This window comes from Microtus oregoni, unplaced genomic scaffold (genome assembly GCF_018167655.1).
Source record: "Microtus oregoni isolate MIOR12 unplaced genomic scaffold, Mior012 000028F_ref0000031, whole genome shotgun sequence".
In the NCBI taxonomy this organism is placed as follows: domain Eukaryota; kingdom Metazoa; phylum Chordata; class Mammalia; order Rodentia; family Cricetidae; genus Microtus; species Microtus oregoni.
Genome location: NW_024543087.1, coordinates 2,359,014 through 2,373,965, shown reverse-complemented (window position 1 = coordinate 2,373,965; position 14,952 = coordinate 2,359,014). Strand labels below are relative to the sequence as shown.

Genomic DNA, 14,952 nt, shown 5'->3' with positions numbered 1-14,952 from the left:
TTAAAATATAAAAATATCACAATTGGGGCGGTGAGAGGGCTTAGCAGGTAGATGATTACTGCCAAGTCCAGCAGGTGGTCCTCTGACCTCCATATCCACACGCATTTTCAGACACACACCCACGCACACACACAATAAAATGTAACTTAAAGTGCATGAAATTATCACATCAAGTCGTTGTTTTCAAAACACCCTGATGAAAGCTGCATCAAGGAAAAGAGATTTTGCTCACACTTCTGCGTTACAATTTATCACTCAGGGGAAGCTGAGTCAGCAGGGACTTGAGGCAGGTAGTCACATGAGCACAGACTCAGAAGCACCTGTATCAGTGCTCAGCTGACTCTCAGTCCACAACTCCAGCTTGTGAAACAGCGCTGCCCACTCGGGATGATGAGGACGGCCCCTCACAGGCCAGCCTGATGTAGACAACCCCTCATTGAGACTTCTTCCCAGCTGATTTCAGATTACAGCAAGTTAATTAGAGTTCATGGGGTGGGGTTGGAGAGATGGCTCAGCATTTAAGAGCACTGGCTGCTCTTGCAGAGAACCTGGGTTGATTCTCAGCACACTCATGTGACAGCTCAAAACCACCTGTAACTCCAGTTCCAGGGAGGAGATCTAAAATCTGGCCCCCACTGAAGCTGGCACTGGGCACACAAAGCGACTATCAGTGGCCAGGTCAGTATCCAGTGTTGATTTTTTATTCTGGCTTCTTGAATGAGGGTCTGTTCATAGTTAATGACCTTCAGTGGTTAACGGATTTAGCCCCGCCCCATGGGTTGTACCCGCACACCTTAGAGGCATGATTGGGTTTCTCTACACCCAACCCCAGCGCTGATCCCGGGCGGCAGGGGACCCTTTCCTTCCCAGCACCAGGGCCCTCGCTCCAGGCGGCTGCGGCTGGCCTGAAGCGGGTAGGGCTTTTATTGTGAAAGGGGCCTCCCCCTCCCGCGTTTTCTGGGGATTGGGGAGGCTGGAAGGCGCCTTGGGCTGGAGCTCTGCAAACTCTGAAAAGGTCCCCAGCGGTTGGAGGCTCCTCGCGGCAGCAGGACCCCACAAACCCACACGGGGAGCATCCTACTATGTGCCCTTCCCGCCCCCCTCCTGCGATCTGGCTGCGGGAAAGGTGTGGACCCGAGCCCAGCGCAGCCTGGGAAATCTGAGCTCCAGGGATGAGACTGCCAGCAGGCTGAGCTTGGGAACCTGCAAGAGTTTGCGGAGACATGGTAGGAGTTACCGAATGGGGCGGTGGGCACCGGGGCACGCGGCCTCGAAGTGGCGCACGGCCTGCACACGCGGCATCCCAGGGCACAGTTATCCCTCAAGCTTTCTCATGAGCCCGCTTGACTTTCCTTTCTGCTCAGAACTGGGGATGTTCTTGGAAGAGGGTGGTGATAAAGGATTCGTCAAGGGCCCCTCTGCCCCCAACGCACACGCACGCACACACACACACACACACACACACGCACACACGCACACACGCACACACGCACACACGCACACACACCGTAGCTGAACAGGCATCTAAGTAAAATGCTTACTGACCAACCCTTAGGTGGAGAGGAGAACCCAAGGCAGACCCGATGGGCGGGAGCCTCTGGAGCCGCCCGTTCCCTCTCAGCGGTGTGTGAATTCCACAGGGTGCTGTGGCTTAGTGGTGTATTAATGTTTTTAACAATGCCTCACATCACCTTTGATGCAAATCTCACTGCTGAGATTCTGTGGCCTCCCCTCCCTACCTGCTGGACAGGGACTATAGAGCAGTTGTGCAGGAGCTGTTTGCTCCGAGGAATCCCTCTGTGGATTTGATTCTTTCCCAGCCTCACAGACACCAAGAATTTGAAAATCTGCCCACGTGGCTTTAGCTGAGGCATTGATGTTAACCCTCGAGGCAGACTGGTACATTCTGCTTCTCACAATCTGCAGCCAAAGGTTCCGGGGAGAGAAGGGAGAAGGGAGTGTGGAGAGGTGGGAGTGTCCCTGTCTGCTCTGTGAGCCCCCCTGAGGGACCTCTTTCTCTTCAGTTTTTGTGGGTGGGGGGCAGATGGGCACTCCCCACAGATGCTTCTTGGGAAGCTGACCCATGGGCCAGGAATTCTGAGAGTCCTTTGTAGGAAGTAGGTCAGTGTGGGAGAAGATGTGAGGTCTGAGCAGCAGGGGCTGGGGCTCACGGGATGCTGAGGCTTCTATTTGGCCTCTCTCCAGGCCTTATGAACATGGAATCTAAGTCTGAAAGAGGCGTGGCTGGAGGTGTGGGGTAAGAACTTGGATTTTACTGGATTCCTGGTTCAGGAGCAAGCCTGCCATCCAAAAAGTATGAGCCATAGCCATGTTCTCTGAGGGGTGTTAGTGGTCTCTGGTCATGGACCACTTTTAGGAGTCTGTTCTTCCACTGTGTGGATTCTGGGGATTGAACTCAGCATGGTGGTGTCTTTAACCCCTCAGCCATCTTAGTGGCTAAAGTTCTATAAAGTCCGTTGTCCTTCAGAACCAGGCTAAGTGATATTTCTCTCTTTGTCTTCCGAATTGGTCTTTTACAAACAGAAGGGTAATAATTGAGATTGCTATTGTTCATGTCTCTAGTGCTGCCTTGTCTGTGGTTTCTGATGCCTGTACAGTCTCCTGACTCCACACCTCCTGGCTTCCAAGCGGGTCCAGCTAGCTACCCCTGCTAGAGGGTGGGCCTTACCGACAGCTGCTGCAGCCTGCAGCCTACTCCCCTGCTGCTGGCCATGGACTTGGGTTTCTCCTAAGTGGCCGCTGGAAGGGGCTATGCCATATGCTGTTTACTTGTGGGCAGTTTTTGTTTGACTTTGGAAGGTGTTTGCTTGCAATGGGCTAACATCCTCTTCCAGTACCATCCAGAGAATTCAAACCCCGTCTTGGCTGGGGTGGCAGGTTTGTGGCTTTGTGCTTAGGAGCCAAGTTGGGTAGTGATTTTTTCCAGAAATGCCATCAGCTAAGAACTGGCTAACAACGGTGGAGGGCCTAGGACTGGGGAGAAGCAGATGAGAGGGAGGCGTGGAGATGGGCCCGGCTGGCTCTGTGGATAGCCCTTTCCTTGTGAGATGCGGGGGGGGGGGGGATAGCCCTTTCCTTGTGAGATGCAGGGGGGGGGGGCGGCAGCCTGAGGGTGTGCTGTGGGTGGAGGCTCTGGGCTAAGGTACTCACTGCTCTGAACTGGCTTTTCTTCGAGGTGCAGCCCCTTGGTAGGACAGTGTTGCTTCCCCCAGCATGATAGTTGAAGGTGCTCATCCAGGAACAGGTTGGGCTTTGTGCTCCGGCTAAGGAGGCAGTATCAGCAAGAGAAGCTTAACTCCCATCTGTCTCCAGTCTAGGCTCTGTCCCACCATGCTGAGGTGACTTCTCAGGCTGTGGGGTGAAGGAGACTCTCAAGTTTTTGGCAAGGAATATGAAGTTGACTTGGTGCCTAAAGAAGCTTGGAGGCACATCCGAGGTAGCTCGGGAGCCTCTGTAAGAGGAGTTCTGCAATGGCAGAGGGTGGTAATTTCAAAACATAGAGTCCACTCCTTGCATCCTTTCCCCAAAGGAGAGGAAGGAGCCCAGCATGGGGCTCATCAGAAAACTTCTAGACCCCAGAAGGAAGGAGAGGAGAGGGCTATGGAAGGGAGGTAGGGGGTGTTAAGAGCAATGGGCATGGTTTCTCTGAAGCTCAGAGGAGATGTGCTCTGTGGCAGGCCTTGTCGGGAAGGGGGCTGTGTCTGGGATGGTCTGTATGGTCTGTATGGAGCAGGATGTGGCCTCGTGGCCCCTGTCTCCTGGTCTGTACAGTTTCTGGAGTTCTCCTTCTGTCTGTCTGGGCTTTCCTTATAGGATTCAAAGTACAGTTGATTAAAAAAGAATTTTAATGAATGTAGAGTTGGACACAATTCTGACAAAGTTCCTTTAAATCTTGCTGCTTCTCTTCCCGACCCAATTATCCAACATCCTCCTTTGGAGTCCAGCTGTAGTTTTTTTTTTTTTTCCCATGGCTATGATAGGATACTTAGCAAGTTGAGGAAGGAGGGGTCTCCTCTGGCTCACGGTTTGAAGGTGCAGTCCATCAGGGGAGGCATGGCAGCAGGAGCTTCTGGCCCTATTCACATCACATAGCATCCAGTCAGGAAGCAGAGATGGATGGTGGTGACCAGTTTCCTTTCTTCTCTGTAGTTAGTCTAGAGCCCCAGGCTATGGGATGGTGCTCCCCTCATCCAGGTAGGTCTTCCCATCTCAGCTAAACCTTTCTGAAAACTCTCACATCCCCCCCCAGAGATTCCAAATCCAGTCAACTTGATGATGAAGATGAAGCTTTCATGGGACCCAGCTGTGCTTTGAAAATATCTCGTTTTTATCACCTTTCTCAAGCAATTCCTCCTTGTTGTGTGGAACCCTGACTGTTCTGGGGTCTCTTTTGAGTCTCTGGGCAGCGATTCCCTGGAGAGCAGCAGCAGGGGCACTGGCTGCCTACCTCACAGCACGCTTTTCAGAAGCCGAGGTGTCAGACTGGCTACAAGGGCCTGAGAGGGGCTCAGGTTGTGTGAGGCTGTAGGTGTTCTTAAATTCAGGGGAGCTGAGTCTGAGAGTGGAGCTGGGATGCTGTGCAGGAACCATGTGGGTACCCAGCAGATTCCAAGGGAGGGAAGGTGGGTCACACTCTTCTTCCAGGACAGAATAGCTCTGTTCTCCACACAGAGGTTCAGTGTGTGCATCCCGGGCACCTGGACCCTGCTCAGGCACTGGCCACCGCAAGGCTTCTTTGTGGGCATTGCAGGAGCTTCCTTTGGCCTCTGCACAGCAGACTTTCTGCCGGCTTTCGTCCAATTGGCCCTGATGGCCAGCCACCCCCACTTTTCCCCAGATCCTGCGGTAACAACAAAGATGCTATTGTGTCTTTTCCTTCAGAAATACCAGGTAAATTCGTTCCTCTCCCCTGGGAGAAGGTATGGCTGGCTAAGTGCTGCGATACCTTGCCTAGTCACACGTGGGAGCCAGGAGCAGTTCCTGCTCTGCTATGACATTCCCTTTGCTTTGTGGCAGTGATTCAGGGCTTAGACTCTCACGACACCCTCCTCTGTATAGTTTTAGAGTGTGAGGGGCTCAGAAGGTGGCTTCTGGATTCAGACTCTGCTCCTCCTGGGGTTAGTCTGTGAACATTTAACCCCCAGCTCACTTTCCACTGCAGCTCACAGTGCCTGCAGGTAGGATTGTGTAACACTGTACTGTAAGGAGGAGGAATCTCTCTGCATGTATGTAAGCACACAGTCACACACAGTCACACACATTCAATGGGAGCAAGACAGCAAAAAAGGTCTGCGTTTGGCCCCTGGGACTGCCTTGTCTTGAGTCCCTCAGGGCACCAAGCAGAGATTTAAGCTCCCAGGAAGAAGGGGATGGAGTAGAGACAACTGCTTTGATATTGGCCCTGAAGTCTTTCCCCACAATGGTAAAGAAGAACCCAAAGCAGTGGAGGAGGGGATATGGGCGTTAGTGTTGAAAGCCCGCGGGTTTGATGTGCTTAGCGTGTTCATAGGACATGGCGTTCGTTTACTTTTCCTAGCGCATTTTAATCAGCCCATTTGATCATCAGCAATCTTTAATTTCTCTGTTCAGAAGGTCCCTATCCATGGCTTCATTAGGTAGAACAGATACTCTCTGATTTAGGAAGCTTTAGAAACTGTTTCTATGTTACATGTCAGTGGGAAAAGGTCACTGGGAGAATCAGAAGCCATGTTGCCTGAAAGGGCCTCCACTCCTGGGTCACCAGAAATGACATAAGTAAGTACATCTGTCCTGATGGCGGTCACCCCAGCTTTTGAGAGACTGTCTCAGTCAGGGTTTCTATCGCTGTGGTGAGACACCATGACTATAACAACTTGAGGAGAAAAGTATTTATTCCAGTCAATAGTTTCATGTCACGGTCCCCTGTGAGGGACATCAGGGCAGGAGCTCAAACAGGGCAGAACCTGGAGGCAGAAACTGAAGCAGGGGCCGTGGAGGAACGCTCTTTACTGGCTTGCTCCTCATGGCTTGCCGAGCTTGCTTGCTTATAGCACTCAGGACCAGCAGCCCAGGGGTGGGACCACCCACATCGGTCACTAATTATGAAAAGCACCCAGTCATGCCCACAGGCCAGTCTGGTGGGCATCACTGTGCTGTTGCTGTGGAGAGACACCATAGCACGACAACTCTTATGAAATAAAACATTCTCCCGGGGGCTGGCTCACAGCTTCAGAGCCCATGGACATCATGGTGGGAATATGGTGGCTGGCAGGTCACTACATTCTAACCCTCAGGTAGAGAGCCCTCAAAGCCCACACCCAGTGACATGCTTCCTCCAACAAGGCCACACCTCCTAATCCTTTTAATCCTATCAAATAGTTCTGCTCCCTAAGCATTCAGATATATGAGCCTATGGGAATCATTCTTATTCAATACATGAGCCTATGGGAATCATTCTTACTCAATACATGAGCCTATGGGAATCATTCTTATTCAAACCACAGGGAGTGTTTTCTCAATTGAGTTTCTGTAAAGCCAACATAATATTAAGCAGCACAGAGGTTGAGGCAGAATTGTTCTAAGTTCAAGGCCATCTGGGTTACATAGTGAGAACCTGTCTCAAACAAAGAGTAAAACCAACCAACAAACAGAACACAAACACATCTAAAAACCAAGACAAACAGCCAAAGCAAAAGACTCTTCACCAAGCTTCTACTGCACACTGGGTGCCATGTTGGCCATGGCAGGACCATGTCCCACAGCTGTAAGGACAGACATGCAGGGCTTTATTGTATTACATCATTTCAACGTAATGTTACAATTCTTCTAAAATGCTGAGATTTCAAGATTTCTTATTATCTTATTGAATCCTTCACCCTTTGGGTGCCTAGGCTATGATCACTGGGCCCATTTTAGAGATCAGTAGCTAGAGGTTCACCAAATCTGAGTATCAGCCGAGTTACAGAGATCCAAGGTGAGTCTCTAGGCACAGTGCCACCTCTTCCCACTGCTAGATGCGCCTTTTCCCGGGTTAACACCTCAGACCGTTCCAGAAGTATTTCCATTCTTTACAGTCAGACATAAACCATGGTTTGAGCTCAAATGATACATTTCTCTAATTTAATCTTCTCCTGGGTTTGCTGCTGTTGGCGACCACCAGTCTGTGTAAATATCCTTTGATTGCCCTGACTGGGCTCATCCACACCAGACTGCAGATGTCCCTTTCGATTGTTCTGACTGGGTTTGCTGCTGTTGGTGACCACCAGTCTGCAGATGTTCCTTTTGATTGCCCTGACTGGGCTCATCGGGTTCTTCACATTGCCCGGATCTGCGCTTTGAGGTGTTGTCCTTTGTCCTGGCCCAGCTCCTTGCTCAACCCCAGGATCAACCCAGGTAACACACTGTTTGCAGTGTTTGCAGTTGTGGCACCTTGGAGTCGGGCCATGATGCCTGGTGCTCGTGCCTTCTGTGAATCTCTGGTACGGACAGGTGTGGGTAGAGGCCGTGGCCAACACCGCATTGGAGGCTTCTTCCTACATCCTCTTAACTTTGCCTTTCCCCCAAATAGACGGTGAATTCCTGAAAGGCAGCAGCCTAATGTGTTTGATTCCTCCCACAGTATGGCCCAGGTACAAAGGACTCGTGCAAATATTCTCTTCTCTCTTCTCCCCTCCCCTTTCCTCCGCTCCCCACTTTCCCCTTCCCTCTCCACCTCTGCCTTTCTCTTATTTTTCCTTTTGATACCCAGGCTGGCCCTGGACTCTCCCTCCAACCTCAGCCTCTTGAGTTATGGGACAGCAAGTGCTTGGCTGGCTAAGGGCTCTCACCTTTCATATTCTGTTCCCCCAGAGTTGGCTGGCAGGATTTTCTGAGATTGTGGAAGTTCTCTCTTTTGTGGGTCTCACACCGTAGCTGCCATTCACAAGCAGCAAATGAGCCCTTTGAATGTGGCCAGTGTACTCAGGAACAAGAAAGCTGGAATTGCTGAACTCAGGAGTGGAGTTCAGGCCGGTGGTTCTCATACTGGACATGGCAGCCCTGCACCAAGAACTGCACTGAGTGCCAGGCTGCTGGGATCAGGAAGGGAGGAGGCCCAGAAAAAGGGGGAGATATGGTAAAGGCAAGAGTGTTGGGAGATGGCGTGCACGCATTCGCGTACATGCTACACAGGTACTGGTGCCTGCCACCTGATGGAGGAAGGTCATTGGTTAAAAAAATAAAGAAACTGCTTGGCTGGCCCTCATAGGTTAGAACACAGGTGGGTGGAGAAAACAGAACAGAATGCTGGGAGGAAGAGGAAGTGAGCTCAGACTCGACAGCTCTCCTCTTGGGAGCAAACGCCTCAGAAGAGACACCATGCCCCGCTCCCGGGCAGGCACACGCGATGAAGCTCCGACCCAGGATGGACATAGGCTAGAATCTTCCTGGTAAGCGCACCTAGCGGAGCTACACAGATGATTAGAAATGGGCTAAATTAATATGTGAGAATTAGCCTAGAAGAGCCTAGATAGAAATGGGCCAAGCAGTGTTTAAAAGAATACAATTTGTGTGTTGTTATTTCGGGGCATATGCTAGCCAGGCGGCCGGGGTGCTGGGGACGCAGTCCCGCCGCTCGTATTACTACAGCCACCCTATCATAGTCCAGCTGTGGGGACCAGGCTCTAGTGTGTCTGTTGCTACCTCCTCCCTGCTTGCCCAGAGACACTGCAAATATGAATGTTTTTATGGGTTTCTCAGCATCAGCTCAGATTGATTTTAAACACTTCAGGCCAAGCAAAACACATCTGCAGGCCAGAACTGGCCCACAGGTCTGGTTCACAAACTTTGTCCAGTCCTGTAGAAAGAAGTCCTTGACCTGTTGGAGGCTGGGGTGACTTCAGAGACAGGGAGCTGGGTTTTCTCCTGTTATCCTGAGTTTCTTCAAAAGGGGGGAGATTTGTGCCTGGAAGACTGCCTGGCCCCCCTCTGTCTCTGTGTCTGGGCCTCTGAGCAGCCAGAAAGCAAGATGCCATTTTTCAGTCACAATTTTCATTCTGCTCCACCCCACCCCAATTCCTGGCATTTAAGAGCAAAATGTGTAGCAGACAGAGGAAATTTCTAACAGACGACGGACCTCCAACATTCCAAGTGGCCTCTGACGTCACCACAGTGGTGCTCCTGTGAGCAGAATAAAATGATGCCACAGCTGAGTCTGTGAGGAGGGGCTCCCAGGACCAGTGGGTCACCAAGCCCTGCTGTACACTTAGGCGAAGACTGGAGCCTGGCATCAGCAGACACCGTCCTCTTGTGAGCAGGCAGAGGGCTCACCTTCCACAGTGAAGTCCAGGGCTGCTGCCGTGAGGCATTCCCAGAGGCATTGCTTCAAAATCATGGTCATGGTCAAAGTGACAGTACCACCATCGGGTTCCATGGAATTTGACTGTGGGTCACACTTTGCTTTGAATGTTTTGTACTGAGTGATCTGATTTCTATGAATGACAGGTAACATTCATTTCCTCTCATGTTATCACTCCCATGCAATTGTGTGTATAGGTGTGCATGTGTGTGCATGTGTGTGTGTGTTGGAGACCAGAGGTGGATACCATCTGCCTCCTCCAATCACTCCCTTATGTTTTGAGAAAGGATTTCTCGGTGAACCTGGAGCTCACTGGTTCAGCTAGACCAGCTGGCCAGGATACTCCAGTGACCCTTGTCTCTGCCTCATTACAGCTGGGCACCTCTGCAATCCCTCCTACGTCCAAAGGAAGCAGTTTGCCAACTGAGCCATCCCTCCAGCTTCCTTCATTCATCTTATGTTTGATGGCTCATTTCCCTGGGAACAGTGCTTGTCTTAGGAAAGGCTGGTTTCCCAGTTTCAACAACGGGCCACTCTACCAGGGATATACTGCTGTTGTGGAAATATTTGTTTAACTAGGCAAAGATGTGTTACATTTGTTTATGTTGCAGAATATTACTTTGTTTAACTATGTAAAGGTGTGTTATTTTTGTTTATGCTACATTTGTTTAATTATGTAGAGATGTGTTGCATCTGTTTCACCTTGCCTGCCTACGGCCCCTGATTGGTCTAATAAAGAGCTGACTGGCCAATAGCTCAGAGAAAGGATAGGCAGGGCTGGCAGGCAGAAAGGATAAATAGGAGGAGAAATCTAGGCTCAAGGGAGAAGAGGAAGAATGAGAGAAGGAAGAGAGAATGAGGGACATATCTGGGGCAAGAAGCCAGGCAGCTGCCAGTCAGTCAGACACAAAGAAGCTTATGGCCCCAGCCATGTTCCCCATTCTCTCCTGCGTCTCTCTCTTCCTATTCTCTCTGCCCAGCAGCCCTGCCTATCCAACTCCTGCCTAGCTATTGGCCACTTAGCTCTTTTTAGACCAATCAGGTGCTTTAGGCTGGCAAGGTGAAACAGATGCAATACATTTTTACATAATTCAACAAATGTGCTACAAACAAATGTAACACATCTTTACACGGTTAAAGCAATATTCCTCAGCATAAGCAAATGTAGCACAGCACATCTTTGCTTAGTCAAAATAATATTCCACAATATACTGCCATTATCCCATTGGATGGATGAAGACTCCTGAGGCTGCTGAAGTCTATGCTGGTGTTTCTTCAGAGTCACCTAGGAGCAGAGCAGTCACTTTTGGGCCCTGGCGCTGTCAGCTGTCTCCAGCGCAGGTTCCATGATGACTAGGAGAGAGGGCTGTGTACAGTCACAGGAAGCGTCCCTGGGAAGCTTGAAGAGAGGCTGTGAAGCAGCAGATAGTGTCAGGGTTGCATGAAGAATAGGGAAAGGAGCTGTGTGAAGTCGAGGCATGGTGAGGCCTGGGGAAGGGGCTGTGTGAGGTGACAGGGGCCGCTCTTTGAAGACAACCACGACGGTGGCATTCCCGTGTTTGGGCCTTCTATAAACTCACCTCTGCTTTTCAGGGCCTGAAGTCTTCCCACCATTCTGTGGTGGGGGAGAAGTATATGGTCTTGGAAAACAATTAAATCCTGCCTGCCACATACGAGTCAGGTGATTTGAAGACAGTTCTTCACTCCTGTGTCTGGATCTTTCTGGTCACAGTATGGGTATGGTAGGGTGTGGAGAGAGCCTGGCGCAGGGCATGTGGGCACTCAGCTGCTGTTAATGGGCATAGCCATTTCACCAGCTTCGCCAGATGGTGGCCACTTTCTGGGCTCCAGAATGTGGAGCTTGTTGTGGAACAGTTGAGAAGTGCAGAACCTGCCTGGTTCTTCTGGTTTTGTTTAGAGTACGACAGATAATTTATAAGAAACTGCATGACGTTGCCTCTCAAATAAGCCCAGAGAGGAAGGAGTCAGATCCTGGCATTTCTAATTGGATATTGGTAGTCTTCTGATTATAGAAATTAAGGAATAACACAGACAAGAAACACAGCAGTTATTGCTTTGAATGAATGTGAAACTCAAAATATTTAAATCAGTGATTTTTGCCTTGCTGGCCAGGGCCTGCCACAAACCTCTGGTCTCATTCACATCCCCCTTTGCAGATGAGCTGGCCAGTCCTAAATAGTTAAGTCTCCTTTCAGAGCCAGGCCATTCCTGAAACCCAAAATAATCTCCATGAGTTCAGGCTGGGAGGCCTTGCCAGGATATAACAGCATTTCTGCCAGATGTGCTGGGTTTGCGCCTGGTGCAGCCCTTGATGCTTGTGTGAGCCTCACTGTCCTCCCCCGTAAAATGGGGACAATGGGCAAGTGACCGCACTAATCTCTGGCTCAGAACTCTGGCATGAGGACCAACGAGTTAACATAAGTCCCTCAGGCAGCCCAAGGCACACAGGGAATACCAAGTGACTGTTTAGTTTCCACTCCTTAGCTTTTCTTCCTTTAAATTGTCTGAGCCAGAAATTATAGGGGTGAAAGCCCTTCCCTGCCTTGGCGCTGTTGCTGTGGAGAGAAAACCACAAGCCCCCCAGGGGCTGAGCACTGGAGCCTGGCCAGCTGGTGGCCCTGGAGACAGGCAGCCTGGGACTCAGCCCACAGGGGAAGGGACAGCTTGACTTCGCGATGACCCACAGATGAGGTCAGGAGAGGGTCTCTATGTGCCTGGTGGCTCTGTGGCTGGACCACTCCCATGCCGTGCTCCCTGCCTGGGGTCTGGCTTTGGGGAACAAGGGCAGCAGAGCCCCACAGTCACCGTGATGAGTGACGGCGGTGACGAGTGACGACGGTGACATGTGGCTTTAATCTGACTCTCGGAAGTCAACTCATGGGTCCCTTCTCACCCGTTCAGTCTTGTCTTGGCAGTTATTTAACTGAACCTGAGGAAGATGGTACAGGATCTCCACGTTCCGGACTCTCTGCCAGCCCCTGTCAGGGCAGCAATGAGTCAGTGGTCGGTGGTAATGGGTGGAGGGGTCAGAAGGGGACAATGGTCAGGAACCAAGGTTTGGCAGAGCTTTAGAAATGACTGATGTCAGATTTAGAGCTGACTTTTATTAAACACACAGGATACTGTGCCACTGGACTCACACAAACAACACACACATGTTCTAGCACAGGACGCAAACACAAATATACACACACAGGACTTACACACTTAGACACACACACACTTGATGGAGGAAGGTCATTGGTTAATTAATAAAGAAACTGCTTGGCCTTATAGGTTGGAACATAGGTGGGTGAAGTAAACAGAACAGAATGCTGGGAGGAAGAGGAAGTGAGCTCAGACTCGATAGCTCTGCTCTCTGGAGCAGACACAATGAAGCTCTGACCCAGGATGGACGTAGGCTAGAATCTTCCCAGTAAGTGCACCTTGGTGCTACACACATTAATAGAAATGGGCCAGGCAGTATTTAAATGAATACAGATTGTGTGTTGTTATTTCGGGGTATAAACTAGCCAGGCGGCCAGGAGCCGGGCTGTGGGAAGAGGCTGCAGCTCCCACTACACACACTCATATGACACATCTACATGCTTGTGCACACATACAACACAAAATAAGAATTAGGAAAATAAAATGAAAAGCCCAGCTCCTAAGGCACCGCCCTCCTGCTCCAGGGACTGCGTCCCTGTTTTGGTCCCCTATACCCTGGCCCCTGCCTTCTCTGACTACTCTTCCCCACGCTGTTGCCCAACACTCTTTCCTACCCCTCTCATCTTTGGACAGAACCTCTGCTGGGCCCTGCCAGGTAGCCTGCTCCCAGCCCATGCTTAAGGTTTTAGGATAAAAAACTTCCTCTTATGCCCTGCCTTGGGTATCCTGGTCGTACAACATGTCCAGACCTCAGGGGTTGTTTTTCAGACCCCAGAAAGATAAGGAGTTGTCTGGAACTTGGGGGCATGTGTTACCTTTTTCAAGATGCAACGTGGAGGAGGAAGGGCAGATTTGACCCATGGTTTGAGGAGGGAGGCAGTCAGTCCATCCTGGTAGAAAAACTATGACAGCGGAAGCATGAGGCACCTGGTCACCGTGCACCCACACTCGGGAAGTTAAGAGAGAACAGGAAGTGGGGGTCAGCTGTCAAACCGTAAACACTCAAGGGAAGGGTGCAGTGATGACCCCAACACTCACAGGAAGGGTGCAGCGATGACCCCCCAACACTCCCGGGAAGGGTGCAGCGGTGACCCCAACACTCCCGGGAAGGGTGCAGCGGTGACCCCAACACTCCCGGGAAGGGTGCAGCGGTGACCCCAACACTCCCGGGAAGGGTGCAGCGGTGACCCCAACACTCCTGGGAAGGGTGCAGCAGTCCTGTTGTGTAGTTTGATTCACTTAACCCTCACGTGGGCCCTTGGAGGGAGCTGCAATCCCATCCCATCTTCTGAGTCACAGGGACAGAGATGTGAGTCTTGCACATTGTCCATAGTTTTGGAAGCTCAGACCTGGGCCCAGGGTGCCCGGGCTGTGGGTTTCTGGCCCTCCTTCTCTTCTGCAGCTCTGGGAGGATGTAGTTATTGGCTCATGGCTGTTCCTTGCAGGAACTGGTGACAGGTAGTGGCTGAGGACTTGAGAGGAGAGCCGTTGGTGAGCCAGGCAGAGAACAATCCTCTCGGGACCAGCTGCGCACGGGTCATTGAGGATCGGTAGGAGAGGGGCAGGGAGGTCAGCTCGGGTTCGGCCGGAGACTCTCCTTGCCTTTTCACAATCACTTTTCTCTTCCCAAACTTTCTTGTGTGACCCAGCTGCGACATCTGCTCACAGCCATCTGGGCCTCCAACTGCCAACTCCCCCCAGGTTTCCTGAAGCCAAGTAAGGCCACTGCAGGACCCAAACAGCCCACTTTCTCAGCCCATCCGTAGGAGGGGATTTATTATTCCTGGGGGTATCCAGCCCTTTGAGAACACAGATTATGAATTCAACTGGAAAATGCATCACTTGTTTTGATTTGATTTTAGAAGAAGAATCCAGCTGGGCGGTGGTGGCGCACGCCTTTAATCCCAGCACTTGGGAGGCAGAGGCAGGCAGATCTCTGTGAGTTCGAGACCAGCCTGGTCTACAAGAGCTAGTTCCAGGACAGGCTCCAAAACCACAGAGAAACCTTGTCTCAAAAAACAAACAAAAAAAAAAAAAAGAAGAAAAAGAAGAAGAAGAATCCAAACAAACGCTCTCTTGGATTCATCTCCTCTCTCAGTGCTATCTGAATATTTCCATCTGTGATCTGGCTCTGGCCTTCCTGCTCTCCACTTTAAAATATGAATTACTTAGCCCCAATTTCTCCGGTTGTTCTGATGGTTAAAAGTGTTCCCATACCATGGCAAGGGATGGTGGGAAGTGGGGCCCCACAACTCCTCTTGGTGTCATTATCGACATTCTCAGATGTCTCTGCAGGGAAGGGCACACTGGATGTTCACCAGAATGTTGTGTGGCACACCCCCAGATTAGGGCCATGCCTTCCTGCATGGAGAAGGGGGTTTTCCCTCCAATTTTCTGCATTTTTTATTTTTTAAAGATTTAAGAGCTAGAAAGATGGCTCAGTGGTTAAG

The 14,952-nt window shown here is 50.8% G+C and overlaps 1 protein-coding gene across 3 annotated transcripts in view; it reads left to right on the top strand.

The window, feature by feature from the left end:
- The first annotated feature begins 979 nt into the window (after nucleotides 1-979).
- The window catches only part of Gask1a (golgi associated kinase 1A), a 34,197-nt gene continuing 20,224 nt past the window's right edge, over nucleotides 980-14,952 (top strand). For all 3 annotated transcript variants that reach the window (XR_005976517.1, XM_041677432.1, XM_041677433.1), the window contains exon 1: nucleotides 980-1,226. Coding sequence is in view for 2 of the 3 variants with exons in the window: in XM_041677432.1 (XP_041533366.1) it covers nucleotides 1,224-1,226 (3 nt within the window). In the remaining variant the exon portion in view is untranslated. The remainder of the gene's footprint in view (nucleotides 1,227-14,952) is intronic.